The sequence below is a fragment of the Triturus cristatus genome, chromosome 6 (genome assembly GCF_964204655.1).
Source record: "Triturus cristatus chromosome 6, aTriCri1.1, whole genome shotgun sequence".
Classification (NCBI taxonomy): domain Eukaryota; kingdom Metazoa; phylum Chordata; class Amphibia; order Caudata; family Salamandridae; genus Triturus; species Triturus cristatus.
The window spans coordinates 1,427,831,395-1,427,845,767 of NC_140589.1; the positions used below are offsets into that span (position 1 = coordinate 1,427,831,395).

Sequence of the window (14,373 nt, forward strand, 5' to 3'; positions counted from 1 at the left end):
ACACGTGGGACTAAAATGCTAATTGCATGGCAGAACAACTAAATTAATTAACTGTGGTACGCAAACTAACTTTAGATTGTGGTGAAATAGAGAATTGCATGATTCATGTTGCTTTGTGCTGGTCTGTGCTTTCAGCAATGCAGAAATGGTGAGTATTACTGCTTTAAACATTGCTACAAGCTAGGAAAATACTAAAATACATTGGGATTAAAGTGGGATTAAACATTAGTATCTTCATTTCTATATTCTACTTACTGTTATGTCTGTTTTTGCTTAAGTTGGCATTCGGGCCTGCTAGGCCGCAGTACTTAAAATGGAGCTCCTGTGGTGCCGCTGTCATGTGAGCGCGATAACTTCTGCACAGAATCGGATGGCTCTGGAGATCTCCAAGTGACCTCAGCCCTGTACCATTGTGTTCCTTGTCAAGGATAAGAGGATGGAGGGTTGCCAAGTGAAGGACGGTGTGAACTACCAAGGGTACGATGGAAAAGCTGTACAAGGAGACTTGCTTGTTGTTACCTTGGAACTTTTGCCTGTGAACCGGAGGAGAAGAAATACATTTGCGCTTTTGCTATTCCAAGTCTCATGGAGAACCAGTGGGTCATGTGAAACTTTTAAGAAATTGCAAGTTGACCCGGACTGGCCAATCCGAACAGTTTCTACTCCTAAAATTGTTGCATATTGATCTGAAGTAAGCGGGGAAAAGGGTATAAAGACCCTCATCCGACCAAGGGGGGTGGTTCACTGGGCTGATCTTCCGTGGCGTTGGGTCTACGTTAAGCTGATGAAGATTTCTATGGTTTACCTTGGGTTTCATTGATTTCCGGGAAATGTTATTTCACCGGATGGTTTGATTATTGCTGTGGGTTGGACAGTTTATCATGGAGATTGTAGCCAAGTCTTTGAATAATCCTCTGTGTGGTCGGAGGGTCGCCGACGTTTGAGATTTGGTAAATATAAAAGCATTTCTAAATGTATGCCTATGTTCCAAACATTTGATTTCTTCTTGAAATAAACTGAATTATGTTATATTCTGTAGCACCTAAATACTAATGCAGAGCAAATTAATATTAGATAAACAAATTTGGATTAATAAGATATTAGTTTGTGATTCTTTAATTGAGTACTGAAAATTAATCAAATGTTTCCTAGGCTTTAATTGCGTTTTAGCTGGTTCTAAAGCACCATCAACCAGTCCAACTAATTGGTCTGTCGACCAAGTGGTGGAGTGCCTTGATGTTAAGGTCAGGATTCTATAGGTGCAGATGTATATAATGTGTATAATGTAAAGAAATGTTAATCCTGATAGGTAATAAGGTACCCACATCTCCAGCACTTTTTCTCCTGTGTACAGATTTGTGTAAGACGAGTGCGTGTTGGTGTTATGGGCCCCACCAAAGAATGAGTGTATGGATGAGTTAGTGCGATGACTTGTCTGTGACATAGGGGGAATATGTAATTTTGCCTTTTCCGCTGGAGCACCTCCATGTCAGTTGGTCACCCTATAGAGCAGAGCACAGCAGTCCACCACTGCTAGAAACCACTTCAGTGGAGCGCAAGCACTTCCCAACATTGAGTAAGTAGCAGCCATTCTGCTCCCGAAAAGGTTTTATCCATAGTCGTTGAATCACCTATAATTACACTGTAATTATGAAAATATCACACATAAGCAATCTGAAACCGTGGCAGCTATGTAAAACTCTCCACCCTTAGGTGACCGGGTCTTCGACGCTCCACTTAACACGAAAGAAACATTAATCACACGGGGTCCTCGTCAACTACATACACAAACTTGCAAACAAGGTTAAAACAGAATCTGGACGACGAGCGCATGTGCAACAATACCATGAGAAACGGTTTCTACGTAGTGATGGCGTGAGACGCAAGCGCGTTGGGGGCGGGGCTCAGGTTACGCAGAGACATGCCTCGCCCCTCCAGCGCAGACGCTGGGGCTCCTCCCCCAGCCGAGTCCGCGGATGACGTCTCGGCCCTGGAAGTAGTGTCGTTCCTGGCCAAACTACTGTGCGCAACCGCAGCGCTGAGGGCGGCTCTGTACCTGCTGCGCAGACTGTGCCTCGCCATGGCCTGGAAGTCCGGGGGCAGTTGCCACGCCGAGCTGGTCAATAACCTGCGCAGTGAGTGCCGCTTCGGGGAGGGGCAGAGGACTGCGTATGAGAAGGAGGGGTAGATGGGGGGGCCAAGCCGTAGATCCTTACAAGTCTGGGGCTGTTTAAATGTACTGTGGCGGTTGGCCCGTGCGGGTTGTAATCGGTGACAGGTGTCCCCTGACTCAGTTGCGTGCTCCACACGCCACCGGGAGCATGGCTTAACAATGTTATTTTTCCCTGACCCGTATAATACAGTATCTTCTTTTTATAGCATGGTAGCGACAAGTTTCTTATGGTTGTGAATGTATGAAACCGTGTATACAGCTGAAATGCTTTGAAATGATGAATTCAAAACTGTTCACACTAAATGTAAGTACAATCTAGACTTGTTTGAAAGGGGCACATTCAAACTGAATTTCCCTAAGCCCTCCTGCGATTATTTGAAATGGCAGGCGTCACGCGCTGCCTTCGTCAAGTTGTTTAATTGCATAGTTATGATGCAGTAGCACTTCACGATTAACCATCCTGCTGTGATAGGATACTGCTCCTTGTTCTAGTCATTAAAAATAAAGTTTGTGTGTTTAAGTTAGCATAATACGCTTCAAAATTCTATGCCTTACTTGACCTTTTGTTTACACTGACAGCTGAGGAAAATGTTATTTTTAGAAAAGTCACATTTTCCTCTTAAATTTTTTTCATAGAATAGTTGAAATCGGATTCAATTCAGGGTGTTATTTGCACTGTTTTTATGTGCTTTGGAGGAAGCAATGTAGATGTTCTCGTAGTGTTACAATAATCAAGGATGTTGCCCACAACCGCAACTTTGTTTACATATATTTAAATGGTTTGTTTAGCTTGCTTCAATAGTGCAATGCCAATTCCCTTGTTTGTAGGTTAAAGGGGAAGATTATTTATTACTTATTCAGGCGGTCCTTGAAGTAGCCTAATTTCTTAGATAGAGTTTGGTTTAGGTCCTATAACTTTTACTTAACAGCTATACCACCTCATGTATTTCAAGTAGACAGCACGCATATAAGCTCAAGATGATGTTTATTGTATAACCTCAAGTATTCGGCATATATGCAGCACACGTCCTCGTCCCTGCTTCCTCCACTAACTTCCCACTTCCCAGCAACCTAGAGCGTTATCCCCTTATTCTAATTATTACATCCACTACTGCGAAATCCCATTACAACAACCCCCCTCTTTTTGATCAACATATATAAAAAAAACGCTGAAATAGTATCATCAGAATGCAAGAAATATACAATAATTAATATATATTCTATAAGTTTTCATGCACATAGTCCTCTAACCACTTGGGTTGTTTTTTTAAATCTCTTATTACATACGTCTTTATCAATGTTACCACTACCCACATTTTTCTCCAAATTACCCTGTGCAACAATATTTTTTTTAAACTTGAAGCATCATCCGACATATCTTGTGAAGATCCCTTCCCTTCATTAGTGATCACATTATTGGTTTCACACTGAACTCCGTCAGATCCATCAGAAACAGAAGTACTATCATGTCAATGAACAGTGTCATTTATATTTTCTTGGACATCACTGAAAGGATCACTGACATTCCTGGAATGTTCAATACCGATCTCCTTCCAAGCATCATAGTGAGCTATTCTTTTGAGATTAGATACTTTTCCACTGCTAAGTTTCACAGAATTTTCCAAATTTTCAATTAGTTCTTTAGGATCATAAAATTAACTCTGACCTTTTATAACAAAACCAGGTTTCCTAACTCAAACACAATCTCCTACCTTAATCCCACCTTCTTAATACAATTTTTGGAGTCCTAGCAGAGATTACTTTTTCACTTACAGTTTTTACATTTCCTCTCACTTCTTCAATGGACTCTACGCCCGAATGAATCAGCCATCCTGAGTTAAATTTTGACCTGGGATTCCGCCCTCTCGTCATAAAAAATGGAGATATACCGGTAGATTAATTTGTGGTAAGTCTGTAGGACCAGACAGTTTTCCGAAGTTTGGTCATCTAATCGTTACTAGCATTGTCCAATTGAATAGCTCCTTTTATGGCACAGTCGACTCTCTCAACAGTGCCATTACTGCTTGTATATAAAGTGCTGTAGCTTTGTGCTTAATTCCTACTCTTTCAAAATAATACTTTGCCTTATGAGAAACAAACTAGACACCATTGTCGCTTAAAATGGTTGTGGTAATTCCCTCAGACACAAACACTTGATCTTAAACAGTCTCAGTATCCACGTGGTCAACAACCTTGGTTACAGGCCACCTAGTAAACAGATCACTGAGCACCAAAACATACTTTTGTGACATACTAATGGGTCCCATGATGTCACTGGCTACTGATTCCCATGGGTTCTGAGGACTGTCTATAACACACATTGGAGGTCTCGCAATAACTAAAGGTTTATCAGCCCTGATGCAATTGGTACATTCCCTCACAAATTTCTCAACCTCACGGTCAATACCGGGCAACCAAAACAATTCTTGATATACCGAAATGACCTTCATGAGCAAAATTAATAACAGTTTTGCGTAAACGAAATGGAGGGATCCTTTTTGACCTCTTAAAAGCATACCATTGTCTTTAGGAAGTTCAAATCTAACTACCCAAAATGGTCGAATCAACTCTTTAATGTTACTCTTGTTTGGCCATTCACTAATAACATACCTCAATACTTTCTGTAAACCGCCATAATTTCTGCACTCTGAATTCCACTTATCCACTTTAACGGCCGGTGCGCCACTGTCTTGCACTAATGCAACCTGAAACCCATTCCAAAATTCATCCTCGCATTCTTCCATCTGAATAGGCATTTTAGAAAGGATGTTGGCCATAACATTCTCCTTGCCTGGAACATAACATTTTTTGTAATTGTAATCTTGCATCTGCATGGATAATCGAGCGATCCAAGCTGAGGCCTTAATGGTACCTTCTCTAGTTAATAATTTCACTAACGGTTTATGTTCCGAACTAATGGTACAAGGTTTTCCTCAAACAAACTCCCTAAAATGTTTCAAAGCGCAAGCCAAGGCTTCACGTTCAATAGTAGTATAGTTTTCCTCAGAAGGAGATAATGACCTTGGTGCATAAGAAACTATATTTTCTTTTCCTGGCATGTCATTTTGTGATAACATAGCTTCTAACACTTTACTCCTGGCATCTGTAGTAACAGCATTATCAACACAGGTGTCAAAAGTCTTCAAAGAGGAAGCCTTTGCAATGGCAGCCTTAACATCTAAAAATTCTTCCTCACACTGACTTGACGAATTTGTTTTTGAAACATTTGCGTCAGTAATAAATTTTATCAGAAAACCTCAGGACAAATTTCGTACAGTACTCCACCATCCCCATAAGGAACGTACATCATACTTACTGTTTGGAATAGAGGCATCATTGATGATCCTGACTCAGGAAGGTTTGGGTCTTACACCATTTCCATCAATAGTGTGACCAAGATATGTCACTTCCATCTCTGTAGATCTGCACTTGGGAAACTCAATAGTTAAACCCCTGCAATCCAAAATTTCCAACACCTTTATCAATCTTTTCTCATGTTCTTCTTTGTTGTCTTCAAAAACTAAAATATCATCTTAAAAGCACTTCACTCTAGTAACCTTAGAGAATAGACTAAGCATTAAATTTAGGAATACTGCTGCTGCAAAAGCTAATCCGAATGGCATTCTCTTTACCTGGAAGCAATCTTCCGGAGTGATGAAAGCAGTATGCTGTTTGGATTCAGTGGACAAGGGTATCTGGTGGTAGGCGGATGATAAATCGATGGCGGAAAACGGTTAAGCTCCTATTAACCCCTTCACTGCGGCGCAAATTCCGCCGCAGCGCTGGGGGGGTTTGCGGCGCCGCTATGCTCATGACTGAACCACGCCGTCATGAGTCACGGGCGAGCTGTGCTCATGACGGAGTGGTTCCGTCATGACTCCACCCACTTGCGCTAATCGCCCGCACAGGCGGGGCATTAGCGCCGCTTGGGCGGAGCGGCCGCCAACGGCCGCAGCATGACGGAACCACTCCGGCATGAGCACACGGCGCCCGTGGCTCATAACGGGAGTGGTTCCGTCATGAGCGGGGAACGGGTTAATGAAGCAACCATCTCGATTATCCTCGGTAAAGAAATTGGTCAACTACTATATTTTTATTGAGATGGCGTAAGTCAACACAATCTCAATTTGCCATTTTACGTCTGGCCGCCACTAATTGAGAAATCCATTCTGAGATTTCTACTTGCTCAATAACACCAGAAGACGCCAGTCTTTGTAATTCCTCGAAACTTCATCACGGTCCATCAATAGTACATGCCTGACTTTGTATTTTTTTTTTTGCTTCTGCTCCACTCTTCAACTGTATTTTATGCTTGAAACCTTTTAGCTTCCCTAACTCATTACTGAAAACATTAGAGAATTCTGACTGAATGTCACCAATTTTCTTGCCCTCATCCATAATCAACACTTGTTCATCATTGTTGGGATCAAGAATTATGTGCAATTTCTTTTGATCAACCCGACCTAATACAGGAGGTCTCTTTTTTGCAATATATAATATTCCTCTAGTAAATCTGTCCTTGAACCTAAATGTGCACCATCTAAACCCAATCATATCACCACTATATCCTTCTGGTTTAATGTCAGTTGGCAATAACCTTTCTCCTGCCTTGCATACAAATGTTTTCTTCCACAAGTCTTCATGGATAATGGCAAATGGAGATCCTGAATCTGCATAAGTTGTTAAATGAACTCCACCATTGACAATTCTGTATTATTATTTTTTTCCAACTGTACCATGAATGTTTAAAACTAAAATATTGCACAAACTAGCTACGTCTTCACACCCTTCTGTATCACTAGTAGATGACTACCCACACTCAGCATTAACATCCTCACATTTTATACATAAATTCTTTTTTCTATATACTTTGGCATAATGTCCTATGTTCACGCAATTGCTACATTTTTGCTTGATAGCGAGGCACTTTTTACTAAATGCAAGATGTTCTTTACTATCACATCCATAACACCTGAGTTGTTTTATTAGGTTTTTTATCCTGGTTGAAATTCGTGGAAATATTCACTGGCTTATAAGGTACTTTGCAAATAGTTTTGCCATCTTTAGGTTCTTTTTTAGAGCAGACACCGACTTGCTAGATAATTCAGCTTTTTGCACACTTGCTACTACCTCACCCAAAGAAGAATCACCATTTATCCAAAGACACTCCTAAATAGCAGGATTGTATGCATGCATTACCACTTGGTCACATGTAAATTGATCTTGCAAGGTGCCAAATCTACAATCCATATCTAGTTTTTTTAAACTGTGCAACATACTCATCAATAGGTTCATCCCTTTCCTGTTTTCGTTGGAAAATGTTGAATCTATTGATGCTCATACACACTTTGATTTAAAAATAACCATCCAAATGGTGAATATCTGCATCAAATACATTAATATCCGCTGCAATTGTAGCTTTAGACATTTGTGAATACACTTTGAGTCCAAGAGGACGAATAGAGTGTAAAAGTATATATTTTTTTGATCTGCAGATATCTTTGCATTATCTACAGCCTCAATGTAATTTCAAAAATATTCTTTCCGTTCGCCCCATTTCAATATGGGTGTAGAACCCGATGGCCAGAATGGTTGAGGTGTTGATGTTATAACTTTGAACTGACCTAATGATTCCCATCCGGATAATTCAGTAGAAGAAGAGAAAAAAAACAACTCAACTAGCATTTGTGAGAGTGGAATAGTTCAGTGTCCAGTCTTCACCACGAAGCATGTACTAGTTCACTGGCCATTCTTCACCACTCGACATGAAGGAATATCAGAAATGCCTGTAAAATTACCTCAGTAAACTTCCTTGTGAAGATCAAGCCTTGAAGATAACGATATTTTAGTAGAAGTTTAACAAAATCATGTTGTAAAAGTGGTTGTGAATGTGCACACAAATACAAATTTGTGAAGAAATACGGTGTGAAGTCATGCAAAAAAGAAAAAAAATATCTGTGAATCCAAGATGACGGTGCCTAAGGTTACCCAACATGACCTAGCGTAGAGATTTTCTTCTTGTTCCTGCGTCTGACACTTGGCGTCAATGACGCGTACCCGGCATGTCACAGCAACGGTGGTAATAGCGCGCCGCTCCCGAGCGTTTGAAAGAACACAACACAGCTCGATAAGTGGCAGTGCTTCTACTTTTGTACTGGGGCTGAAAGAAACTTTAGTGACCCAATGCCACCACAGCACATACCTCCTAGTCGCAGCAGGGCTCACAATCAGGCTCCAAATAGCTCTGCAGCATACCTTGAACAATTTGGTAGCTCCACAGAATTAAATCCAAATAATGGGAAACGGTGCTGCAGAAGTACTAAGCGAATCACCAAAGTGGGTCCTTTTACCCAGCTCGTCGCCAATTGTTGCAAGCAGACACCACGCATAGAAGCTTTTGATGATGTTTATTGTATAACATCAAGTATTCGGTATATATGCAACACACGTTCTCTCGTCCCTACTTCCTTCACCAACTACCCACTCCCCAACAACCTCGAATGTTATCCCCATATTCTAATTATTACATCCACTACATTACACTACTGTGAAATCCCATTACAACAGAGATGTTCTTGTAATGTTACAATAATAAAGGCTGTTGCTGCCTACAGCCACAACTTTGTTTATATTTATTTTAAATTGTTTGTTTAGCATGCTTCAATAGTGCAATGTCCTTTCCCTCATTTGTAGGGTAAAGGGAACATTATTTATTAAATATTTAGGCGGTACTTGAAGTAGCCCAATTTCTGAGATAGTGATTGGTTTAGGTCATATAACTTTTACTTCACAGCTATGATACCACCTCATGTTATTGCAAGATACTTCTTTCTTACTCCCCCAAAAATTGCCTATTCTGGGATATGTGCCAGACTTTTCTTAGGCGTGCTAGAGACCTTTTGCTCACAATTTTTTGCCCGTTTCTATGATGTCAGACTGTGATAGTCGATTGGATTTATGCTTAAAGACCACCTCCTTGTTTTCTTATCAAGTAGCCCCCATGTCATACAGTTATCTGACATAGACTTTTGCTTTTGAACTCCACGTTAGACTGTGTGCTGTTGCTTTTAGAGTTTGAAGAATTTTTAATGTTATTCATTTGTTATAAATTGTAGTTCTTCTGTTTTCTTTTTGTTTGTGCGCTGGAGTTCTGTTGGGCTGAAGTTTCTTACATTTTTTTTTCTCATTGAGCAGTGAGTGCTGCCGGGAGATAACTTGGCAGCCATCTTGTTTGGGCCTAGAGACCTCTTTTGTGCTCAAGTCTGAGCTTCATGTTAATTTCACACATATGCGCTCATAGGAGGTGTTGGAGGCTGGGCACTTTTTAACAGATATCGTTTGCTTTGAAATTTTGAACAATTTTTAATGTTTTTAAGTTGTTTTAAATTCAAATTCTCCAGGGTTGTTTGTTTGGGGGTCAGGGTTCTATGGGGCTTAAGTTGTGCCAGCCTGTAGACATCTCTTGCGCACCAGTCTTTTAGAGTAATGTCAGATTTCACGCAGCTGAGCCACCATATGGCTAAGGTCAGTGCGCAGACGAACCACTGGCGCGCCTATGGCAAGAGCACTTGTGCATGTCTGTGCTCAAACGGGCCCATAGGCCAGGAACCCTGGTTGTTTTACCTCCGGGAAAGTTATCTACTCTGCTGACGAGCTGCACTCTTTATGGCCAGTGTTATTGCCGGCATGCTAACACAACCTAGCCCACACATCTAATTCTGATGGCTGTGTTCTGCTGTGGCTTTCAGGTCTGCATGTGTTCGGTCTCTCCCACCCCCATGGCTGCATACGTTTTCCAATTGGCACACATGCAGCTTTCTGTTTATTTTCTTTGAACTGGCGTTCTTTGGTGAAGAATTATCTAGAAGTTTTTGGTTTCATCACTGACCATAAGCCTGATGTACTGTTTTTAAGCAAAAAGTGGTTGAATAAGTCTTCAATGACTGCCATAGCACAAGCTTCCCATGATGACTATTGTATTATTAGGAGTGACTGTTTGAGGCGTGGAGGATTAATTGCTATTATTTTTAAATCTGTGTTTTCTTGACGCAGGTAACAGTTGGATATTTCTTATTGCGAGGGTATGTTTTTTCTCTCTTGGATAAGCAAAGGACTTGATGCTAGCCAGCAGTTTAATTTATTGTTTTCCTGGCCCTATAGGTTGCTGGAGTTCGGTTGTAGTGGAGGCCGTTTCTAATATTGTACTTAACCGTTCTAATTTTACTATTTTGGGAAATGTCAGTTTTCACTTTGATGCCAACTGTAGTTTGACTTCGTCCACTATGGATTCTTTCTCGGCTTTCCTCCTATAATGCACACTCCTACACACCAGGCTGGTTGTATTTTGGACCCTGTTTTCTCCAACTTGTCGTCTCTCACAGAAGAGGCTTGTGTGTTGCTTTTCTGGTTTGATCCCTTTGGAGTCCATCTGAAGGCTCATATCAGATCAGCAGAACCATTAGCTGTAGGCCATTCAACAGTTTAAAGACCTTGATCTAAATTCAACCCGAAGTCTTGTGCTCTTTTTTTACATATACAGGGTTATAAGCTTTCTGGCACTTTGGAAGAGACCAGGGGCTTTGGAATTATGAATTTGAAATTCCCTTGCCAGTGCTTTGCTACTTAAGTCAGGTTAAAAAAAAATCACTTTCATTCCAGCTCAATGGTTTAAAGAAGAGATGCATGCAGTTAGAATGCTCCTGGCATAAGTCCTTTACCTAGGAGGATAAAGCCAAGCTCAAAGTTACCTCTAAGTTATTAAACAGGGCCTGTTGTTCTGCTTGGGAAGCCTACTATGCCAACAAGATTGAAAATGCTCACAACTCCTCTAAATAGCTTTTTACTATTATCAAGTCTCACTTGGATCCTACATGGGTTACATCATCTCCTTCTCAGCAAAATTGTAATGACCTTGCTTATTTCTTTTACAATAAGGCGGAGATCTATGCTTCTCTGACTAATTCTGGAGCTATGGGGCTAAGTACAGCCTCTGGCAATTCTCCAAAACCCAGATTAGCCAACTGCAGCCTCTTAGATGAATCCACTCTATTAAATATGCTTGCGTCCATAAAGCTTGTTTCTCCATGATATCCTCTTCCACCAGGCATCATCAGTAAGGTTTGTCCTCTGCTGGACCCTTCTCGCCTGCTTCGGCTACTGAATGCCTATATGGGGAAGCTAAGGTCCCTACAGCATGGAAACATATAATGGTTTCTCCTCTGTTAAAAAATATCTGTTTTGGAGGCCACAAAATAATTATTACCCTATCTCGCTTTTGCCCATCTGTGCAAAGATCCTAGAAAAGCACGTCCACCATCAACTGTCTGTATTTTTGGAGGGCAATGATCTGCTACATTCCTCCCAATCAGGCTTCTGTTCTGGATTTAGCACAAAAGTGCGTTTCTCGGTGCTGTAGAGCATCTGAGATGGCAGCTGGATAATAGAGGTACTGCTGTCCTGATTTTATTGCATTTAAGCATGGCTTTTAATAGTCTCACTCTTCTTTACTTCAGAGGTTAACTGACATTTGCATTCCGGACACTGCTCTAGTCTGTTTCTTTCTACAAAATTGCACATTCAAGGTTTTTCTGATTTATTACAGTTGCCATGCGAGGTGCAGCCAGGCTCATCCTTGAGCCCTACTCCTTTTAATATTTATGTTCGACACCATGCCCCCTTACCTCCACAGCCGATATCATAAAGGTGCATGCCTTAACCTTCTTTTCTTATGCTGGTGACACTCAAATGATTGTGGCCCTGAAGCGCATGATGAATCAAAACCACCTAATTTCAGCCTTTCTTACTGAGGTAGCTGGTTGGATGAAGAACAACTTCAAATTTAACAGAAATAAGACCGAATTACTGGTGGTTGGCAATCTTGCTCAATTATGGGTCCCCCAATGGTGGCCGGTTGACCTAGGGCCATTACCCATCCCCAGCTCTGTGGTCAGTAATCTGGGATTCTGTGTGGAAGCAAGACTCGCTGTTGGTCAGCACATCAATAAGACTGCGGTATGTTGCTTAAATGTTTAAGGAAAATTCTCTGGCTCCTTTCGGTCCTTGCTCAAAGAAATAATGTACAGTCTTTGATGATCTCTGTCCTGGACTATGGAAATATTCTGTAGTTTGGGTCAATAAAAAGTTGGTGAGTAGCCTTCAGATTGTGCAAAATGCAGTAGCCCATCAACTTGACATGTTCCCAAATCGGTTTCAATCGCCTTCACGTATATGCTCGCAACTAGTTGCCTATTGCCAAGCTTATTCAGTTCAAAGCACTGTGCTACAAGCACCAGGCTCGGCACGGCTGCGGCCCCAGTTAGCTGAGCTCACTGGTGCATCATTATGCACCTAACCGCACCCTTCCTTCCAGCAGTTTGTGTTTTGCCATAATTCCACATGCGAAACGATCTAGGCTAGGTGGCAGGTCTTTTTTTAGGTGTTGCCTAGGCAGCGCTTGCGCTGTCTCTTTGAGACCTGTTGTATTCAAGATATGTGAATAAAGCTCCGCCTCCTTACCGCTCATCTTTTTAATTGGCTCCTGTCCCCGTCCTTTGTAAATGGTGGCTTTTCATTGGTTATTAGGCTTTGTAGTACTGCCTTAGTAACTCACTGTCTCTTTTTGAAACCTCCCATGAGGACACCCCCTATTACATGTGTTGTTAAGCCCTAGGTTTTAATTGCAACCTCAAGGAACTATTTTATTAAAGGCCTTCAGACAGGATAATCACTTGGTCCTAAACAAGAATAGCAGTGATTACTTTACTCGCTAGCACATCTCACATTTATATTAGACCTTCTATAAATTTCCCTTCATCAGCTCCACATAGAGAACAACCTAATCCGGAATTAATATAATAATTCTTTTGTGACATTTCAAAGCTATTATTTGTGTATATATATGGACATAGCTATTTCAATGATCTCGTGGTACTGTCTTGTATGCAATGCATTAGGGGAGTACCATAAGTAACCAAAGGTTCGATGCTCACTAGGGACCTCTACTGCACCTACACATCATGTTAGACTATCTATAAATTTCCCTTTATCAGCTCCACAGAGTACAACCTAATCCAGAATTAATATAATAATTCTTTTGTCACATTTCAAAGCTACTAATTGTGTATATTGAATGTACTGTGGTACGGTCTTCCATGCAATACATTATGGGTAGGGTGGATTTACCATATCTTACAGAGATTATGATGCTCACTGGGGACATCTGGGCGTACACATCTCACATTTAAATGACACTTTATGTACATTTTCCTTCATCAGCTCTTCTTAGAGCACACCCTAATCCAAATTTAATATAATAGTTTTGTCACATTTTAAAGCTGTTAATTGTGTGTATATATATGGACATAGCAATTTTAATGTACTCCTGGTACTGCTTTACATGCAATAAATTAGGGGAGTACCATATGTGACCAAAAGTTTGATGCTCACTAGGGATCTCTACTGCACCTACACATGTTAGACCTTCTAAAAATGTCCCTTCATCAGCACCACATAAAGTACAACCTAATCCGAAATTAATCTAGTTCTTTTGTCGCCTTTCAATGCTACTAATTGTATATATTGAATGTACTGTGGTACTGTCTTCCATGCAATGCATTATGGGTAGGGTGGATTTACCATATCTTCAAAGTTTATGATGGTCACTAGGGACATCTAGGAGCAACTTGCGGTACTGCACCTACACATCTCACATTTATATTAGACCTTCTATAAATTTCCCTTAATCAGCTCAACAAAGTACAACCTAATCAGAATTAATATAATTGTTTTGTCACATTTCATAGCTATGAATTGTATATATATGAACATAGCTATTTGAATGTACTTGTGGTACTGTCTTGCGTGCACTGCATTATGGGTAGGGTGGATTTACCATATCTTCAAAGTTTATAATGCTCACTAGGGACCTCTAAGAGCAGCTTGCGGTGCTGCACCTAGACAAACAGTGCTGGTGCCTTGCTTACTAGTGACCTCTAGAAACAGCTTGCGGTACTGCACCTAGACATGCAGTGTTGGTGCCTTTCTCACTAGGAAGCTGTAAGAGCAGCTTGCAGTACTGCACTGAGACATACAATGCTGGTTCCTGGCTCACTATGCAATCATTTGCAATGCACTAGGGCTCGAATAACTGAAAGTAGGAGCTATTGGGTTTGCATTATTATTTACAACACCAATACCTCAAA

General features: G+C 40.9%; 1 protein-coding gene across 2 annotated transcripts in view; it reads left to right on the forward strand.

Annotated features, from left to right (window-relative positions):
• The first annotated feature begins 1,904 nt into the window (after positions 1-1,904).
• Positions 1,905-14,373, forward strand: part of PCMT1 (protein-L-isoaspartate (D-aspartate) O-methyltransferase) — a 278,511-nt gene continuing 266,042 nt past the window's right edge. For both annotated transcript variants that reach the window (XM_085612478.1, XM_085612477.1), the window contains exon 1: positions 1,905-2,135. In XM_085612478.1, coding sequence (XP_085468604.1) covers positions 1,922-2,135 — 214 coding nt within the window. In that variant the 5' untranslated portion in view covers positions 1,905-1,921. The remainder of the gene's footprint in view (positions 2,136-14,373) is intronic.